Raw genomic sequence first — 21734 nt, forward strand, 5'->3', positions numbered from 1 at the left:
ATGCCTTGGAACTGAAGACTAGGACGGAATCTGTAGTGTAATAGCAACCCATCATGCAGTAGCCAAGGGGTTCCGTCTCCTGAGCACACTATTAGCACCAACATCCAAGACTGAGTGAGAAGTAGCGCCACATGCAATGGAACATGTGACTATCTGTGTCTATTGGGTAAAAATCCAAGCATTACACATGGTTGGTATTAACTCCTACAACTAGTGATAGTGATGCTTGTATTTCTAAAAGTACTTCTACAACTTGGACGGCCACTGCACATAATACTGCTTCTACCTGCAAAACCTACTCCTGGTGGTTGTGTTAGTATAACTAATGCTAGCACTGCCTTTGCTAGTAATGCTATGACTAGTTCTACTAGTAACACCACCCCCCCTACACTTTTCCCCTTCCCCATTCCCCTGCACTTGCGCGATCTCAATGTCACCTGGTCTAGTAGGATCGTTATCTGTCTTCCCTTTGTTCCCCTCCCTTGCCTTGTCACGCCTTTAAACACTTGTATATAGGCGCGTTATAAATGCCATATCATATCACTACTACTACTAGCACTACTTGTTTATCACAAGCACTGCTAGCAGTGATATGTATTACTCTCCACGACACCAAAGCGACTCCATTTATTAGTAGTAGCACTACTACTTCTTGTACTGCTAATACTCGTAGTATTACACTAGTTAATACTACTACTACTAGTATAATACTCGTAGTAATATACACTAATTCTGCTGTTGCTGCCAATTCTGTTGCTGACCATTTTGTTGGTGCTGCTGCTTTTACTCCAAATAGTTGCTACTGTGTGTAATTATTCTCCTACTGATAAAACGAACACTGTTGCTGGTAGTAGAAGCTAGTCCCCCTGAGTTGCTGTCATGACCATGTCCGTTATACTGGCACTGGTTGGTGGCACAGTACTTAATATAGTGCCCGCAGAAGAAGTAACCTGTTTAGCTTACAGGAAGCCTTTTCTTCCTGGTGGTTTCTGTTAGGACTGGATTTCTACACTCTGCCCTGGTGGACAGATGTATAGGAGGCCATCCTAGTTAGTGACAGGGACGACTCTGGGAGGTGTAGCCAAACCAGTTCAAGGTAGCATGGAGAGTGGTCAAGGATAAGTCTCGGGAAGGGTGAGCCTGTGATGGAGCCCTCAATGAGTGCCGTAAGGGATCAAGAGTAAGACTCGGACACAGTAACAGATTTGTGATGGTTAAAGACCTTTATTATCAAAAGAAAAGAGGGGTTTGGGGAAATCCGACCTATGCCCATCTCTAGGAGGGGTTTCCCTATCAGAAAGAGTCCTCTGTCCTGTGCCCAAAACCTAAACTGACCCTTACACACTAAACTCAATATAACGTGAACGTGGGAATGTCTCTTGGCTGCACACCTGAAGCTTTCTTCCAAAGTCCCAAAACATAAAGTTCAAACCAATAAAGTTCCATCAGGAAAGGGGTCCTCCCTTCCCCGAGGTTTCTTCTGGCCTTTATTTTTAAATGTACTTTTAATATGTTTGTAAATAAGCAACTAAGTTCCACACTGTCAAGGGGGATGATTATTCCCCAGAGTTTTCTTCAACTCCACAATCCCAAGGGGAATGAATAGCTCTTCTCTTTGGTTTCTCCAATGATACAAATTCTTTCCCTTCAGACTTCTGATGTCCTTTTGCAAAGGGGTATGTTCCTCCCCTTTCTGATTTTTACTCATTTACGCTTCCAAGAGGAGTTTTCTGTTCCCTGAACCTTCTTAATCTTTTACTTCACATACGGGGGAATTTTCACCTTTTTCTCCTGCCCCTGGTTTACTCTCCTACCATGATTTTAACTTCTTGCTACCTTGTTACTTCAACATGTTTCTAACTCCCCAAGGGGGACAGCTCTTCCCTTGAGTTTCTTCCAATCGTATAGTATTTTTAGACATGTAGTTTCTTGCATTTTGGACCTCAAATGTGCTTTTCTCAAAAGGGGTATGGTTCTTCCCTTTCTGACTTTAACTGTCCGAGATGTCTCAATTGGGGAAATCCCCTACCCTCCCCCCCTCGTTTTTTTGAATCCCTGGTGTACTCTCCTGCCAGGGTTTTTAGTTCTTTCACACTTGGGTGCGGGTCCCAGACTCGCAGTATGCCTGTTTTACTTTCCTGCCAGGGCATTTGGTTTCCTCACACGGATGTGAGTCCCAGACTCGCTGCTTGCCTGGTTTACTCTTCCGCCAGGGCTTTATCCATGCAACATTCACTCGTTTTTGTATCCAGGAAATGATATTCTTTATGTATTGGGTCTGTGACCCTCTTGCAACAGTTTTAATCTCAGCACATGTCCCAACTCCCTTATTGGGGCTCACTCGACTTGGTAACGCTATGTGGCATTCGCCATGAAGCTCCCCAGCATCCCAATCTCCTTCTCTGGGTTTACCAGTGTTCATTGGTGGATTCAGCGTCCCTCGCATCTCACTGTTCCCTTCACTGCTTGCCTGAGGACTGGGAGCATGGCTCGTTGGCTCCTTGGTTCCTGCGTTGCCTTAGCCTTCATTCGGCAGCTCCTGCTGTCGGTAGCAAAGGTGCAGCGAACTCCTCTCTGCGCCACTTTCCTGCACGCTGCTCAGCCTCCTTGCTCTGGTCTGCAGCCTGCTCTCTGCCACTATCCCAACCAGTGTTAGGAGATGCAAGTCTCTCTTCCTGCTCAGGTGTGCCATTTTTAAATGTCCCAGCACTTGATAACAACGTCCAAAGACTAGAATGTGGCATTCGCTTACTGCTTCTAGAGACCCTCTTTACTCCATCCCTCTTCCTTGTATCAGTATTATGAAAAGGGGGGGGGGGTGTAAGCAGGATTGGTGTTCAGAACAACATGGAGATGTATCCACACTACAAAATGCCATACATGCATGGGGGGAATGGCACGTGGGTGTCATCAACGAATACAGGTAGGGGTCTGACTAGTGGTTTCACCTTGCTTCCCAGAGGGTGGTTCTCCACCATGTGGTCCTCACCCAGATAGCCACCCCAAGGGTCAGAGTCAGGTCGTTTCTGCCTTCCCTGGCCACATGAGGGGAGATTTCCCCCAGAGAAGCAGTGACGACTTCAGTAGCTCGTCGCAGTACACATAGTGAAAAGTCAAGGAAAACACTTAGACAAACAGTTCTAAAAATGCGTATTTATTTATGGGCATATAACACTATGAAAAATTACTACTAGCATGTAATATTATCACACAAACTAAGTAAATGACACATGTATGCACTCTCTGTAGTTGGGTAAACTATATATAAAACCCCTGCAAAGGAAGGTAAGTATTTGTATGCAGCACTACAGGTCCACAGAGAGTCCATCCCTAGGATGTATGGGGACTTGTGCCCAAAAGTTCACCAAAGTTCCACACAGTTCTGTGAGACGGGGAAAAAGTTAGTGGAGGGCTTCTGGGGTCCAATGAAAAGTTTCAAGCGTTAGCGGACAAGTTGTTCTAGTGAATAAAAATGGCCCCACTTAAGGAATACTTGCGTGAGTAAGCAGTGGCAAAGCCCAACTGTTAGAAAACCTTTCAAAAGTTACCAAACTTTAAAAACGGAGATAGGGGGTTCAGGTAAGTACTGTTACAACTCACCCCCCGTACTCCGATTCTTCTTAGGACTTTCAAGGCCGTTTTTCCTACCGTCTGCTCCTCGATGCCATAGGGTTGCAGGTTCGAGCTCTTGTCAGTGACAAATGCTGGTGCAAGGTCTTCAGGATGGAGAATGCAGAGGAACTCGATGCAGGGTCCCTCTCAGCACAAGACTGGATGAAGTAAAGCTGTGTTGGACGATGACCACCAATGCATGACGGCGCAGGGGTTCACAGCTGTCGCAGTCGGACTTCGCTTCCTATCTCGGGCCCCCCTGATGCTGGAACCACGAAATTTGGAAGGAACGACTCCAGTGGCACAAGCTGCCGATCCTCAAAGTTCCGGACGGCACTGTGGAACAGCACCATCTGCAGTGTGTTAGCCCACACACTGAGCCTGTCAGCCCCAGATTGGCTCATGGACACTTACGAAGGTTCTTCTTCTAAGGATACTGGGCTTGTGTCGAGAATGGATGGTACCTCCACTCCAAGGGTCGAAGCTCCCTCGCAGGACTTCTGGAGATCACCTACAAGACAGGGCTCTTCCAGGACAGCAGCAGAAGTTGGTCGCTAGGCCTTTTTCCAATGGGTCCACGGTCCCCTTACACGTCTTGCAGTTGGACAGGCTACTTGGCTCCTTCAGGTTTCTTCCAGGATCTCTCTGGAATGGGTGCCGGGTCCTCTTCTTATCCAAAAGACAGGTAAGAGACGAAACTCCCACTAGCCAATTTAGGATCTTGCCCACACATACCCACCCCAGCAGTGGTTCAATGAGGACCACTGGTGGCACAGCTCAGGCATACCTTTCAGACACACTGAAACCAGTTAGTGGATTGGGACTAGACAGTCCCGACTGAACCAAAAGTGTACCTCTGTGTACTGCATTGTAAGATGCATTGTACAATGAAAGTTATCCAAAGTGGCAACAATGTAACAAGACTATTGGAAACAATGTTTCCCAGTCCTGACAGCCTGAAGGACATGTCAGTTTCCCCATGACAGTCAGCAAAAGCCAGTGTAGTGAAGGCTTCACTGCAGAATGTTCAGGCCAGATTGAAAAAATAAAAAGCAAAACGTTTGAGGTATCCATAAAAATGGAGGGAAAGAGAAATCTTTCTAACAGTTTCCAAAATGGAATCCACTAACCAGGTCACTGTGCTCTGTTGTCCTCGAGTGTGATTGGTTGGGGACCGAGAATAATGATGTATGGTCATTTATCTGACATGGGCTTCGGCCAGGAGCTCCCAAAGGAATGTGTGGGTTTACCTGGGTGTGATTGCAAAGGTTGTAACCCTGGGATTCCTCCTGGAATTTACATCCCCGTTTTCCCAGGAGAAGACACCCTAAGTTTGTGTGATGTGGTCAACGTTGGATGTGGGTATGTTGGGGTTTTAAAAAGCAAAAACCTAGTTGGGAAGCTACAGGGCATTGTGTGTAGGTGACACATCCAGGGGTGGGGGAATACGTGGGACGAAGGCTGGGTTACTGGTTGGCTAACGGCCACACATATGAATGGTGCATGTGTATATTATTGGTGGTTAGGATTACCCTCTACCCTCCATAGGCCGATCATAGAAACCGTGCCCCAGTGCAAGGACAATGTTCCACGGTATTACCACTACGGCAATGTTTTCCCTGGTTCAGAAATCCACAGAAAGTCTATCTTTTTGCACGAGGGCAATTTTTACTCTTGCGCTTACACCTTGCCAAATTGCACTTGTCATGTATCATGAACTCAAAATGCCCTTTCCGTGTGTCCTAGTTCCTGTCCTTGGGCTATCATGCTTCTTGGCGTCTTCCTTCCCTCTCAGGAACATCTATACCTTTTTGTTTTTAAAATGTATTTGAGATAAAGAAAAATACAGGGATAAGAGATCATGTATTCATAAGTACAGAGCGGAGGACAGCAGTCCTTGCCAATGGGGTAAGAGAGTAACAGTGGAAGACCAGTTGATGGCGATGGAAGTGGAAACAGTAACCAGGGACAAGGTCAAAGCAAAGGCAATACATATATTTGTGGGTAAGGGGAGAGTGGACAATGTACAAGGGCATACACTTGTGGCAGGATGTAGCATGGCTGAATGGTTGACCGGGTCAGGGCTGGGGGTGGGACTGTCTGGTTCCAATGCATATTCCTGCCAGAAAGTGTTTGTTGCTGGGCAGATGTGGAGTTTGTGGCTGTGCATTGGCGGGCTGGTTTAACCACCAGCCTTGATTATGGATAATGGAAGCCCTGCAGCTCTACTGGACTGGACATCGCTCACTGGCAAGAAAGATTGGAGAAAAAAGAAGGACCTGGAGGATTGCTGCTGAGGTGAACCAGCAATGCCCAAGCAAACCACTTCTGCTTCTTCTGCACCCAAAAAAAATCCTTGATGGTACGTTCTTCCGTTGGAATGATGGAACCAACTGGTCCTGTGCCCTGAACCAGAAACATTCCGACTTTGGACGTGGGAAGTGTCCCAAGACCATCCTGTGTGATGCCCATCTGCTGACAAGGCCTCTTTGCTGCTATGGTTGTCGCCTTGAGTTGGAGCTTGGACATGGCACAAGTCAGGCCTGCTAATCCTCTGGCCGGGGTTTCTTTGTTCAGCATCTTGTTTGCTGAATCCTTGTGGTCCATTCTCACTGTGGGAGTCAGTGTGGCTGCTTTCCTGAGGTTTCTGGCCAGTCTCTGCAGGTCTGTCGGAGACTCCCAGAACTGAAGAGTGGAACCGCTGCGTAACTGGTCCCCATCCCCAGACTATCTTCAGCCACTGCACCTGCGACGTCTGGAGAGAGAGGGAGAGAGAGAGAGAGAGAGAGAGAGAGTGTTTAGTCCTAATTAATAGTATATTTCCATACTTCTCTGTGCTGCTTGATTGCTTGGCTATTTCTGTGTAGTTTTCTGTAATGTAATCCGCCCTTGATCTTACTGCTTTGCTTACGTTACTATGTGAGGGTTTAGCTAGACTGTCTATAACTATGTTCACCAACTAGGTTGGCATCTCTTGGCTGGTTCTGGGAATGTCTCCCAAGGCCTTAGAAAAATCTCCCCAACAGTTCCAATAAATAAACAAGTACACATTGATCTTTGGGTTGTTTGGCATGGGGAAGGGGCGTTTTTGTGTTGTTTCGGGGGGAAGCAGGCGTGTTGTCAAGAGGTGGATGGGGCACACCCTTGCTTGGGGCGGGGTGCTGGGTTCTTTATAAGCTTACATTGTTGCTTAGGAAGGGGCAAGTGCCCCTTCTGACTACACAGTTCATTGAAGATCTCTGTATCTAGGAGCACAGGGGTAGGGGCACCTCGGCAGTGCCCGTCCTTGGGTGGGGGGGGGCCTTGAGGGCACCCAATAGTCCTTAAAGCGCCGTCCGATAGCACAGCGAGTGGAGTGCTCGCTTTGACATCTGTGCCGAGGCTGCTGACGCAGGTTCGAATCCCGACAAGGCCAAACTCAGCCTTCATCCTTCCGGGTCGATAAATGAGCACCACACACCGTGGGTAATAAGCCGCACTCAGATACCTGAGGGTTTGTAGCGCTATATAAATACAAAATTATTATTATTATATCATTTGAAGGACTTGCTGCCGCCGCCTCCTCCTCCTCCTCCTCCTCTTCCTGTATTTTCTGTGCCTTGGCTCCATCACCGAGTACAAACTCCTTACTCTATCTCGGTTAAGAGACTGCATCATCTAGGAGGGGTACACATTGAGGAAGTCGATTCAAACTCTACAGAGACGTTTTTGCAGTCTATGTGGGTTGCGACGCAGTGCACAGTAGCCTGATTGCTGGAATCCTGCAGCTCTGGGCAATCGTATGGTGTTAAGGCAACAAGACGGGAGCTGAAGGTGAGTAGCGATTTTACTAAAGATGCTGCCGTCATCCCTCCACTAAGTGAAGCAGTCTGCAGGAGAGGCTGCTGTTTGGCTCATACTGGGCTTGGATCTAGAGTGTTCTCTGCCACCTTTTGCTCCACTCCTTCTACCCGGACCAGGCGGCTGTGTGGCTGGTGTGAGTGATTGGACTTCTCTGCTCTGGATATGCGCGAGTACTCCTTTTCAAGCTGTTGTAAGTCAAAGCATTTGAGTGCCCTATTTTGACTCAATGACAGGCAGACTGGGGTTGAGAAGTCAGGTTGGAGCCCCAGCTCCTCCTGCCAAGAAAAGAACTACGGGTTGAAGCTACTAGGCTTTCTCTAAAGGGCCCGGCCACAGACTGTGTTTCCATCCAGGAGGACTAATTGTTGCAGAATTGCTGATTAATCTTGGGAACAACAGATCTTGTCAGGAGTCGTATGGGGTCCCTTCACTCTTAGCCCAACGGGCGAATCCACAGGAAGTGCACTGCGAGAAACCCTTGCCACCAATCATCCACTGCCTTAAACATTCCCCAATCGTGGGTTTATAAATAACAGACTATCATGGGGCTTCGAGCACGGAAATAAAATTGATTGGCAAGGTAAAAGCGACAGCATTAATTGATCACTCACACGTTAATGACCTGAGCCTGATAGAGTTTGCAGAATCTTACGCACTCAACCAAGTGCCTCAGCCTCCGGATAGTGTCGTTCAACAATCATGCAACGCCTCTGCAATTGGTTCGCCCACTGATTTAACAAATCCGTTCGATAAAGACTCTGAGGGGGGCCTTTTTTTGGACTCGGGTGGAGACAACTGCCACAGTGAAAGATCTGGCCTCCACTACACATTACAGGAAGTTGATGAAAGAATGTGCTTGATATCACCAACTGTCTCGGCTTTGAATATGCTTTTGAGCTCCTTTGCATCATTCTATGATAATATTTACAACAAAGTTAAGGTACACTCTAGTTTCCTTAAAACAATTGCTAAAAAAATTGTACCTTAGTGGAGACCTCATGCTCCCCACTTATGGAACCCCCCTAAACCTCCCCCCATTGTATGCAAATGCCTCTGGCCCCATTGTTATATGGGACTCTGTAGAAGACCTGGTGGTCCCAATTAAAGATTGTGCTGTGGAGGCCCAATCAGGGGGTTCACAGGTTTTGGGGGGTGGGGTGAGGTTGCTCATGGTTCACTGGATATGGGGGAGGGTTTAGCAATGCCTGACTGGACTACTTCTAAGAGGGGCCTGAAAGCGCCTGTGTTGTCGGGCGGCGATCTACTTAAAAAGAAAACAAAAAATCAAGAGGCCAAGAAGGCAGAACGTATCCTGCCGAAGTTCATGAGAAACCTAACATCTGTTGAATTCATGCTAAGAAGTACTGGGCAGAAGACACTGGGGGCCAGGGGTTTCTCACTAAGACCTGTTCCCATAACTACAGTTATAAATTACCAACAGAGCACCGTCTCCCTCACTCAGGGTCATTTTCCCACAAAATCAAACTTTGTCAACTTGCTTGCTACACAAGCGCTTGCAATAAGTGATTTTTCAGTCCAGCACCCTAAATTAACTACAACTGGCACCCAAGTGGACCTCACCCCAAAACTAGTCACCCCAGAAAGACCCTTATGCCTGCTGGCAGAAGTCCTTCGGGCTGTGGAGTTGGTGCGTCCTGTGTCGGCTGTTTCGAAGGGGACATCCCAGACAGAAGGCATTTATGGAAACATGAACGAAAGGGCTCATTCTGCCGTTCCCGACCCAGGGCCCTTCCATTGTGGTGATCTAAAGTGCCACTCGGAAAACCAAGGTGGCGAGCCAGCAATTGCCAGCCAAAGTGGTTGTATACAGAATCCTACAGTGGCTGGCTCGGTGAGCACCAACAATTGGCACTTTGATCGAAATGATAATGGGGTCAGGGACTCCTTGTTGGGGACATTTTATTGGCCCGCCAGTTCAAGAAATGGGGTGAAACTCCCAAAGGAGGACTATATGTGTAAATCTTCTGGGCTAAGGAACTATGAGAAAAATGATTTTCAGTGATTCCAAACTAGTTTCCACAGCATTCTGTCACGGTTTATTATACAGTCACTCTCAACTCAGGAAGTTATCCCCCCCAATCCCTAGCAGGCTAGCGCACCACAAAACGCTTTACAGATTCAACTTTGATGAGGCCCCCACTTCTATCGTACCCTACGTCAAAGTACCCTCTTTGCCGTCAATCGGCTAGGAACCAGGATGGTGTATAGTAAGAATATATATTTAAGTTTTTGCAAAGAATCATAGGCAATCACGAAAACATCAACCACCAACGCTGTGGCACTCCACAATATCACCAATTCAAATTTCTTGTACTAATTGACTAACATAGATTTAAAGAACCTTCAGTTACTATAAGACACAGGTAAAATTTGGAAGTTGGCATTGGCAGTCACAATTTACATCAGATATCTTGCAAATTAACCAATAGGAAAAATACAAAACACACAGTGATTGCTTAGTTTGGCACAATACTCCTTTCTTCCAGCAACCCCCACCCTCCAGGCATCAATTAGATATGACCCCTCTGATCAGAAGGCAAGGTACAGGGAGTGTAAACACAATGGAACATCGTTTTGGGGTTTTTATGTAGGTTAAATGCAATGTTTTGGAACGCAAGGGAATAAATGGGAAATTTCGTTTTGCACCACTCCTACAATGAAAATGCAAGGCCTTGGGATTCTGGTTTGGACTGAAAGGTAACATTCATTTTGCACTATTTGTTTTCAAAGGTAATGCAAGATGTTGGGGTTTTCATTTTGGGGACATTAGCATATTCAATTGAACACCAGGTTGCCAAATACATTACAGCCTAGAGTCATTTACAGTGCACAGGGATAACCCTTCGTCAATTTCGAATTTTGACGAAAACATCACCCTGTGATAAATGATCCTATGGGAATTAATTAAATTATATTTTTAGTTAATTGTGCTAAGAGTATATACACTTTCACCCCCCTCCGACTAATGAAGAGCACCCACCAATGCAAAGGTAAGGGTTAAACGGACAGATTCCAACATGATTCAATGTAACTGGATAGAGTGTTCTTCTATAGAGAATTCCTTGAGTTCATTTTTTAGTTCAATATGGACAGGGTCTACCCAGTTTGCCCCGCCCTTCACCCACTAAGGGAAAGGCATTAAGGCAGGTAGCTACCCACACAATTGATAGCTTTGGGATATATCTACTTATATGGGAGATCTCTGTTCTTAGCTCAGGAGGCCCACCAGATCATAGGACACTTGTTTAGGCAGGCAGCTCACACCTCACCAGCCAGGTCTCTACAGCCACAGGCCTCTCTCAGATAACGCTCCCAGATTTCCAAGCAAAGTCCCTGGGTCTCCTTTTCTCCCTCCTTCCAGGTAGGCCTTGGTTTAGCTTTGTTACCCTGGCAAGATGGTGCCCTGATGGATTAGGCAGCTCTCTTGGTCTCTCTCCCTAGTTGTTTTCTTGCACGTCCTCGCTTAGATTGGAAATTGGAATAGGGCTGATGACACTTACATATTATCATAATTTCCACGATACGGATTGGCTAGCTCTCTCTCTTCACCTCCAACCAAGACGCTCACTGGCTGCTGATAGGACCAGAAGTTGGGAGGTATGGGTTATGGAAGCTGAGGGAGGAGGAAAAATACATTATTTCAAAATGACAGGTCGTTTTTTGGGTTCTGAAAATCTGCCAACTTGAACTACCTTAATCTTTCAGATGAACCTATATATTTTTGAATTCTACATTTTATAGCGAGTCAGAAAATACAAATTTTATTTCAGCACGCCCTTCCTGGGAGGAGCTACCGTTTTTATTGATTTACTCCTGAGACTAATTTGTCACAAATATGCCCCTTCATGATTCAAACCTTACTTCCATAACCTATCATCATAACAACTTTCTATTTCCTCAGAATTATGAGAAGGCCGGAGTCATAATTTTCTCACTACTCAAGTTGTGTCAATTACACAAACTCCATTTTTACATGGTCCCGATGGGCTTCGGGTCCCCTTTAATATGAACCCGGGATAGGCTCAGTGGAACACACAATGCGCTTTTTATTCAAGAAAATGTATTCAATGGTAGTCAATGGCAAGACACCGCTAGTGTCCCTGAGTTTCACACCAGCCCCCATCAATTCTTAGGTTTCATTTCTCTTCTATTACCTGATCAGGGCATCTGGCTGGCACATGTGATCATGCCCTCCCCTCCTGGGCTTCAAAGGTTTTTGTTTGAAGCTAATGCACAGTTAATAGGGAGACCTGATCTAAAAGGTAATTTCTGCTGGCTGTGTTATCTACAAACCCTACAATTTTGATCTAATTCCCTGTATATCTTAGCATTTAAACTGAAACCAGACCTCCTTCTACTAGAGGTCCTCAGCCAAAGTACTTAAGGTCAAGGTTTCAGAGGGACAGACCTTCCAGTTCAATGGAAGCTACATACCTAATTCAGATGTGGCGGAGAGACCTGTTAAAATGGGCTAATGGGGAGACAGTGGTGTGGCAGGAAGCAAAAGAAAGAGACATGGAATAAGGGGAGAGGGGGGGGTGGACGCTTGGAGACAATTGATAGCAGATCTGGCCACCTCTGAAAAGGGCGTCAAAGACTTGGAGGAAACTCTTGTACAAGAGTAGACGGAAGCCAGGAGGATTGATGGGGAATGAAGGGAGGAGATAACGTAGGCCTGGGATGGGTGGGGGGAGTTGGCAGGGTGGCGGGGCAGAAGCAGACAGACACATTTGTTGTGAAATATATTTTGTAAATGATTAAAGTTGCCATGGTATGTAAAAAAAAATAGTTTAAAAAAAAAGCTTCATACATAATTCTAAAAGAATAGCATTTACATTGACATGATGTGTTTAAAATGTAACATTTTGTATTACACCTAGGCCTGCTGTTCATAAATACAATCTTTCTTTTCCACTATATTAGAACAGAGGTACATTCATTATTAATCTTATGTACACAGGTAGGCCACAGTTAACATAGAAACCAGTGTTCACTTCTACAAAAAAGAAATGGCCCTTTCTCTTTACAGGCTGTCATAGAATATGATGAAAATGAAGTCTCTTTATTCCTGATAAATGCAATCTGTCACTTGACTTTATTTCTTAAATATCGGGCATCATTCCTCCTTTTTTTCTTGCAAATGTGCAGTGTTTAAAATGTATCTGCTGCAGTTTTACATCTGTCAAGGTGCCTTTTCCCAGTTTATACAGTTAGCAGCTACCGCGCCACATATTTCTTTTGGTTTGCCTCCATGGGACACAGTTACAATAAGATGGTTCTAAGGCACACTCGCCTTCAATTCAGTGTCTTTGTATTTTACTAAAGTTGAAACAGGCCCATTTTTGTTCATTCACTAGGCCTTATATCGGAAAACAATGTTTTGAAAAAGATTTTATATTTCAGTGGAACTCCACCTTAGCCAGCTTCACTCTCACAGTAGGGGCCTAGGATGGACTCTCCATTTCTGTCACTCTGGGGCTGTCTTTTCGCCCCACAATTCCAGGAAGTGGCTCAGTCGTTGGGGAAAGACATCTAATGCCCCATAGTATTCTACACAAAGCAAATGGTGGTGTCATGGACAGGGGGTCTGGTTCTCGTGGCCCTCGACAAAACCTTGACACCCCCAATGATAATGGGAGGTTTCTACCCCACTTGCAGGCTAATGCAGAGAACAGTTTGTGCATGATGAATATGTTTGAGTGTGATATGGAGGTTTGTTTGAATAGAGTTAATGTGCTAACCTTTTCTCTGAGATACCGGCTTTGAGTGCACTTTCCTTGCTCGACATTAAGAGGATAGCGTTCCCTGAAGGCTAAATAATGGGTAGATATTATTAATTTCCACTCACGAATGGTTACAGAGTTAGTACTGGCTGAAGCATCGAAACTAAATATCCTAGACTTCAGATTTGAAAAGTGTGAAACTCATTTGCTCCGCAGGCCGAAGTGGAAAATGAACGGAAGTGCTTAGGGCCCCCGGGAGTCAGATAATTGTCTAACTTGCCGCCATGCCTCAACTGTTGATCAGTGGGGTACATCATGGGTCAGATGGAATAGGGGCGGTAAATGATCTTAGCAATACCTCCTCAGGAAATCTGTTACTACTTGGAACTCCCGGGGGAACTTGCATTTGACCTTAAACACAGACGCTAAGGCCAGTTTGAAGAGAAATAACTTGTTTTTTTTGCAGGAGACCTGGCTGACTGCATGCCCAGTCCTTGACGGATAGCAAGTATTTTTTCAATCCGCTAAAACGAGTCCTGTAGGCCGGCCAGCGGGTGGGCTCCTCATCGCAATCAGGTCAGGCTTAAGCATAACGGCTGCGGCAATCCCCACCTTCCCATTTGCAGTACTGGCTGTCCAATTATTAAATATTGGGGATGTAGCTTAATTTCTTCTAATAAACATCTGTTGGCACAAGGTAGTGCGCGATCTGGACAAATTCCATCAGCCAATTTTGGAGTGCATTGTGACCTGGCGATGTTGGAATATTGGAGGCCACGTCTTAGTAGCTGGAGATCTTAACACAGATTGTCCCAACCTATAGAGGAAGCACAGTGGGATATTACTTTAGTCTCCGTTCCCCTGAATTTGAAAGTGCAGGCGGGACTGAAATGGGCACTGTCCCTTTCGACTATTGGTCTGTATTTGCTTAATGATCTAGAGAATACCTCTGGTAAACGTTTTTCAAAATGGCATAGGGGCAGTAGTTTCTCCACTGTAGACTATATATTTGTCGACTATTCCTTATTTCGGTCTTGTTCTGATTTGTCTATCTTTCAGAACTTATGGAACGATCATTGCATGTTCAGTGTTAATGTTTCAATGTGGACAACTTTAGGAAAGGGCTTTTTGAATGTATGTATAAAGTCTATCCCCTAAATCCAGCTGTTGCAAAGAAGCGAGGCATTGGCCATTTGCATAAATACAATGCTCAGTTAGCCTTGAGAAAAAGGGTGTACAGAAAGGAGATTAGATGTATTCGTATTAGTCTTGATTCACAACACGAGAAAAATTGTAAAAGTAAAAAACTTAAGCAAAGTATTAAAAATGTGTGTAAACAGCACAAGGACTCTTTTTCAATGTGACGCTGAGTTAATGCTCAAACTCTTAATAAAAAGGGATATACTTCACTTCTGGGAAGCTGTGAACTCAATGGCAGCACTAAACACTGACATCCAGTTGAACGCCGTCTCCGAAGCCTCTTGGGTCTGCCGTTTTGGGGTCCTATATGCTAGGATGAAACTTGCATCAGATACAATGGAGCCTTGCCAAAGAGAGAACGCTTCTGACAAATGGAGCATACTACCAGCACCTGATGCAATGTTTTCTCTAATTAACTCCCGTAAATCTTCTCGAGCACCAGGACCAAATGGCCTGACAAATACCATTCTGAAGGGCGACCCACATACTTGGGCCATAGTTCTCTCTTTCCTGTTTAAGAATGTAATAGAGAGGGAGTGCTTTCCCGACTCTTGGCGCTCATCATATGTGGCCCCTATTTATAAGAAGGGACGGAAAACCGACCCCAAGAATTATCGTCCGCCAGCTCTTATATACGTCGATAGCAACATCTTTGCAACTGTGCTGCTTCGACATCTTGAAGAATGGGCAGTTTCTATGGGCAAATTGAACACATTTCGAACTGGTTTCCGTAGGGTTCACTCTGCATATATCAGCGGAGTGGTAGTCCGGGATTTCCAGTAAAAAGCCTGGGAGAATAAGACCTGTGAACATACATGGACTCAATTGACCTCTCAGAGGCTTTTGATAGGGTCGACTGTGCTAGACTATGGGCTAAACTTGATAAATGGGGAATCCTCAGAGGTCTCCTGAGATTAATGATTGGCTTACATGAGGACTCCGATATTTACGTTTGACCGAACCAAGAGGGTGATCTTTCCTGTCGGGTTAACACTTACTCAGGGTTAAGGCAGTGATGCGTTTTGGCACCCTGCTTTTTCAATCTCTACGTCTTAGGTGAAAGTTTGAAACAGGCATCCCTCATCGCACCGAAATTTGGGGTAGTCAAAACATCATGGATGGCCTATGTGGACGATTTTATGCTCTTCAACAGCTCCTGGATTGGTCTGCAGAGGGTTCTCTCTGCTTTTTCAAGCTATGCCAGGGATAATGGACTCTTGGCTCTTCCAGGACATCATCTTAAGGGGCACCCAGAGTGTGACATATCTGGCATATCACATCTCGGCACAACCTACTGTGAGAAATATCGAGCACTCCTCACTATGAAAGCAATACGCCTAACAAATCAACTCATAACTATGGATAGAACATTTGGGAGATGCTCCATCAAGGCAGCGATCCAGCTCTATGAGGGGAAAGTAGTTCCCAAACTGCTTTATGGCCTTGAGCTCTGGCCTATGGAATCATATGGCTGGTCGACACTATAGAGGGAAAGATGTGGCGACGAGTTCTGAAGGTTCATAATGCAGTCCCAGTGGCAGTAATATGGTACGAGTTGGGCCTATCATCTTTAAAAGCGAGGGTCCAATAGTCCCTTTTGTCATTCCCTATCTCTACCTGTGGTGTTCTCCAGGGGTCTAACCTTTCCCTCTGGCTGTTCAACCAATACCTGGTACTTTTTGCCCACTGCATTGCCGCTCTCTGCCCCAACTTTCAGTGCTATGCAGATGACGCTCATTTTCAGGCTCCCTTCAGCCACCACTTCACCCGCCTCTTCACCCTCTCACATCTCTGACTGTCTGTCTGCTATCAGGAGTGGTGTGCCGCCAGTGATCACTGCTTTAATGCCAGTTAGACTGAGATTCTCCTCATCGGCATACCTGATCCATCCTTTCCTGTAGCTCTCTGGCTGGCCTCTCTTGGCCCTCTTCCTGCTCCCACCTGTGAGGCTAAAAACCTCAGGGTCATCTTCGACTCCACACTCTCCTTCTCCCCTCACATCTCTGACATCTCTAAGAAGTCACACTACCAGCTGCACCTCCTCAGAGGTATTCTTCCTTTCCTCTCCTTCCCCCAGAAGCTCACTGTCTCTAGAGCTCTGGGCTGGACTACTGCAACAGCCTCTTTCTAAATCTGCCTGCCTCTACTCTCCGCCCTCTGCAACTCATCCAGAACAGGACTGTGAGACTTGTCCTTGGCCTCAAGCCCTGGGATCATATCTCTCCAACTCTGAAATCTCTCCACTGACTCCCACTGGCTGCAAGGATGAAGTTCAAAACCCTCTGCCTTGTCCACAAGGCCTTCTGTGGCCTGGGGCCTCAATACCTTCAACTGTCTCTTCCTAAATATCTTCCTTCTCGAGCCCTTCGGTCATCCACCCTCCAACTCCCTCAGGGTCAGTTGCTTCTCCAAGCAATGAGTTGGTGGTAGATCTCTTTCCTCAGCTGGGGCCTCCCTCTGGTACAGCCTCCCTGCCTCTCTGAAACTTGAGGAGAACCATCTCCTGTTCCGGAAGCACCTCAAGACCTTCCTCTTTGTTTCTACTTTCTCTTCTCTTCTCCCCTGCTGAACACGTGGCTGAAACTGAAATGACACTGGTCACCTGGCTACCCTCTGTTCTTGGGCCCAGGTCCCCACCCGCCAAATTGCACACCTGCACTGCCCCCCTGGCAACCTCCCTGCAGTTGGGGGCTGTTTCTGTATCCCTACAGCCCCCTGCCCTGACACCTGTGGTTTTATTTCTTTTACTGTTATCCTATGTACTGCACTGCCCCCTCCCTTTTCCCCTCGCTCTTTTCCCCATCCCCCGTCCCCTGCATTTGCGTGATCTCAATGTCACCTGGCCTGGTAAGATCGTTGTTTTTGTTCCCCCTCCCTTGCCACATCACGCCTTGAAACACTTGTGCATAGGTGCGTTATAAATCCTTATCATAGCCTATCATTATACCGTAAGATTATTTCTCTGATTAAGGACTCTCTTTATGCTGAGGTATTTCTTCTGCTGGGAGCAGGTAATCCCTTAAAACCAATTTCTTTGAGCTTTGTAGGGAAATTAAGACTACATTGCGATTCACTGCTCTCTCCTATTGATGTGAATGTCAATTTGTGGGCTTCAAATCCTTTGAAAGTAAAGGGGGTACTTTACAGTTATGATGGGAATGCTACTATTGACTCCTTCCATGGTTACTCAAAAGCAGGGGCATCATTGCTCCGTACCTATTATTGTTTCCTAATGTGTTTTACTGCACCCTCTTAATGCGTCTTCGAAGGAATCTCTTGCCCACTGGGGAAGTATTATTGAGAAGAGGTACGAGTCTTAGGCCAGCTACTGGAGGCAGGTTTTGTAAAAATGATGCAATATTGGAGACCGCCAAGAACCTTCTCTTGGAATGTCCTGCTCTCCATCCTAAGCGATTGGCATATTTGAAGAAACGAATGGGAACCATCGAGTAGATGGATGGACCAGAACAGTTTATGGGAAAGATGGCTGATGATCCATTCACCGTGGAGCAGTCTTTATTAAATCTCGGACTTTGGATACATGAGTTCAGTAGTTTTAACAGTTAATTAGTATTGCATTTCATTTTGTGGTACTTTTATTGTCTTTTCTTTCTTTTTTAACATATTATCGGGAAAAACAGACAATTGCTCAGATGTTTTGTCTAAACGTTTTATTATTTTAACAGTGAATTGATTTTTTGTAATTCTTTTATCTACTATTTTAACATTTATTCACGTTGTAAAGTTTTTTTTAAACCATATACAATAAACGAAATACATAAAAATAATTAATTATATTACTCTGGTCACGTAACTTATTTAGGCCACCTAGAGTAATGTCATCAGCATGTAACTGATGCCTTTATATAAAGGAGGAAAAAGAAATCAAGAGGGCATTGGTGGTACAGTAAACTTTGAATGCCTTTTTGACTTGCTTCCCCGGGATGAGCATGGTCACCTTTTCTCCACTATTTCTCGGGTTGGGTCCAATGCCTGAATGCGGATGTGCTCGAAAACCGCACCCTTGTTCACCGTGGACCGACCTGCTGGTGGAGGCCCTTTGAATCCTGTTGCATGACAAGGAGACGCCTAGCAGCCAATTGGTAGCATCTCACATGGCTGTATTGGCAGTGTGTCGGAGATCATTTGGAGCCAAAATAGTGATACATTGATGATCTGGCCATGTTGGCAATTAAACGAGCAATATGGACAAATGTTAGTCGCGCATGGCACCATTGCTAAGCCCTGCATACCTTGCACTGCATAGGGTCACTGGAACCAGGCGGGCAGGAAGCTGCCCCTCCGACGTCTGCATGGCCACGTGCTGCATATACTTTGCTATGCTCTGATGTGTTTGTAAATTCTATGTTTCTCTTACTTGCCAACATTCCTGCAGAACACAATCCCACTGTCTCCTTTCCTGGCTCTTATGCCTCACTTTTTTTGCCCCCCACTCAGGAGGAAGCGTGCAGTATGGCCTGGGAGCTGCTCACCCAGGTGTACGGGATCCCAAGAGAGCGCCTCTATGTCACCTATTTTGCAGGGGATCCATCTTCAGGGCTCGGTGCCGACGAGGAGAGCCGGGAGATCTGGCTCAGCCTGGGGTAAGCAGTGCATTTGCCGTCCTTGGTTGAGGAAGAGGCACTGTATAGTATTTTATGTGATATTGTGTAGCCGGGTTATAGATGATGACCACATAACAGCAAACAGCATCTTGTGGCTTGGGGAGAGTCCTGGGGCCCAAAGATCTTTTCTGTTTGAAGGTTAGGCATAGGCAGTAGGAGTAAGAAGACTGGCATCTCTGCTTTGAACACTCACACTGAAAGTAGACCATGGTATAAAAGTCCTCCACCCCAGGGATCAAAATGAGCTGGCACCTTGCAAGAACTCTGGTGCAAAAAGCAGCCTCAGGAAACCCAGTAGGCCTTATAACAAGGCCAGGGGTCCCCAAGCAGCCTCAGGAAACCCAGTAGGCTTTATAACAAAGCCAGGGGTCCCCGGTAAAGACTGTGTGAACATGGGGTCGACCCAGGCACTGCTAGACAAATCCATGCGTGCTGTGCGCAGGTGCACATGACAGGCCGCCTTTCCCTTAAGCCCAGATGCCTATTCCTGTGCATGCATTCCCTCCTCTTTTCCTCTCAAGGGCAGGGGTATGGAATCCTTGGATTCAAAGGAGACTAGACTCTGGCAGCCTCTATGTGTGAGATGACTAGAAATCGCACCAAACAAGGTGCCAGAGCTCGTAGTTTATGTCCTTAGTTTGTAGATTTTACTTTGGTTGTGAAACCACTAACTTGCCAACAAGGGTCATGTACATGCAGAGGGCTGAGGTGATTGGCTGTTACAAGTGCTGTGTTCCCAGCATTCCATGCTGAATGTATCCTTGTTCATGAAAAGTAATCCAATGCAGAGAGAATGCAGTGAGTTCCTGTTTTGTGAGGCACAGGCCCCTCCATGAGGCATGAGCACAAGCATGGCTGCTATACCCATCTCCTGCAGAAAGCAGCTGGCGAGACGCACAGTACCCCTTTTCTCCCCAGCACTGGGGTAACACACCGGCTGTCACAAGGTGACAAAAACATCAGAGCGTGAACTGCCAGGTGTTTATCAGAATGTTTGAAAGGACTGTGGTTGGAAATAACTATCCAATAGCCACATCTCTTGCCTACGTCTGTGCTTGGTGAAGCTTGGGCTTAATCTGGAAAACAGTGACGGAGGGCTTCTCAGTATTATTAGACCATCGCAGTGAAATTATGTATATAGACAACATATTCATACACAAAGACGGAACTAATAAGGTGTCAAGACTTTCTGGCAATCCCTTATATTTCAAAAAAGGTAGCAGGCGCTCCTCTCCAGAGAGAACATGGCATGATAACCTGTTCTGAGGGGAGAGTTTGCAGCACAGCTTTTTGCTCACTGTACCTTTCACAGATGGGAAATACCCATTTGCATATCAGTCTTTGTCCCGCCCACATGGGCAGTCCAGCACTGAAATGCTATGGCAATTCCTCTCTGAACAAGAGTACCGACAGCAACCCCATTCACGTGTTTCAGCCTTGTTGGGCCTCATCAGTGAGGTGAAGCTTTGTCTATCTGAGCACAGTGAGCAGGGAGTCCACGTCTGGTTGCCCCCAGGTAACTCAGGGTGACCAACCCCAAGTTCCTTGCAAATATTTCAAAATGCCATTCGTTAGTTGCAGTATTGTGGTGAAGGCTGCAAGTGTTTTCAGGATAGTTAGAAGCCAATGCTGAACAGGAGGAGCCATCCACACCTATCTTGCACATGGAGTTGGATATCTTTTTACATTTGGACTTGCCATGAGTTGTGGGCAGGCTGTGGGACTGTGGAGACCCTCGTGCTGGAGATTAAGCACTCTGTAAAACAAGGTCTTCTGCTTATGACCACTTCTCGTTGTTCATTGTTTTCGTTGGTGTTCCCCTCCGGCTCAGTTATTACACACGTTAATCCACAACTTTGTGAAAATGAGCAGTACATTTCTTGAAGGCTGCCCTCTGATTGGCTCTCTCAAACCCACAGATGAGGGACCTTCTGGACCGAATCACAGCATCCTGAACGAGGCTTCCTATCCCTCACAGACCCCTCACATTCTTTTTTCTTCAGGGTCCCCCCTGGACGCGTGCTGCCCTTTGGCCTGCGAGAGAACTTTTGGGAGATGGGTGAGACGGGCCCATGCGGACCCTGCACTGAGATCCACTATGACCACGTTGGCGGCCGGGACGCCACCGCCCTGGTGAACCGCGACAGCCCGGAGGTGGTGGAGATCTGGAACCTGGTCTTCATGCAGCACAACAGGTAGGGACGTTCACTGGGTGCTTATTGCATGGCCATGGCACGAAGCGTATACACTGTATATACCTAGAAACTCCTCAAGTGTGTCCCTCCATGACTGGATGTTTGCTTTTTCACTCTTTCTCACATTCCCTTTTCCGGACTGAACACGGTGCAGCCACCCCCTTTCCTGATTTGTATGACTTGTATATAACATGATCCTTTATGAAAGGGCGGGCCAGACAGCTTTTAATGACAGTAGTGTAAAATGTATCGGGTTATCTTCACCCTATTTTAAAGGTTTCTCATAATATGGTACATGGGCTGCAGATGCCATCTCACGCCTGGGTGAGAACACTTTGCAGCATAGAGCAGAAGTTTTCAGATACAATTTTAGCCAGTGCAGCAGATTCTAGTACAGTGTACAGTTCTCACAGGACCAAGGCAGTGCCTGGGCTGCCTAAACCTACCTCCACTGCACCACAAACCGCACACGCTTTCACAACACCCAGTATGAAACCACACTCAAAGCACCCATG

At 46.2% G+C, this 21734-nt stretch overlaps 1 protein-coding gene across 1 annotated transcript in view; it reads left to right on the plus strand.

The window, feature by feature from the left end:
* AARS2 (alanyl-tRNA synthetase 2, mitochondrial) overlaps nucleotides 1-21734 on the plus strand; it is a 413869-nt gene that overhangs the window by 19367 nt on the left and 372768 nt on the right. The window contains exons 3-4 of the mRNA XM_069608864.1: nucleotides 18858-19003; nucleotides 21028-21219. Coding sequence (XP_069464965.1) covers nucleotides 18858-19003; nucleotides 21028-21219 — 338 coding nt within the window. The remainder of the gene's footprint in view (nucleotides 1-18857; nucleotides 19004-21027; nucleotides 21220-21734) is intronic.

The sequence above is a fragment of the Ambystoma mexicanum genome, chromosome 4q (genome assembly GCF_040938575.1).
Source record: "Ambystoma mexicanum isolate Mex_15411 chromosome 4q, UKY_AmexF1_1, whole genome shotgun sequence".
NCBI lineage: Eukaryota > Metazoa > Chordata > Amphibia > Caudata > Ambystomatidae > Ambystoma > Ambystoma mexicanum.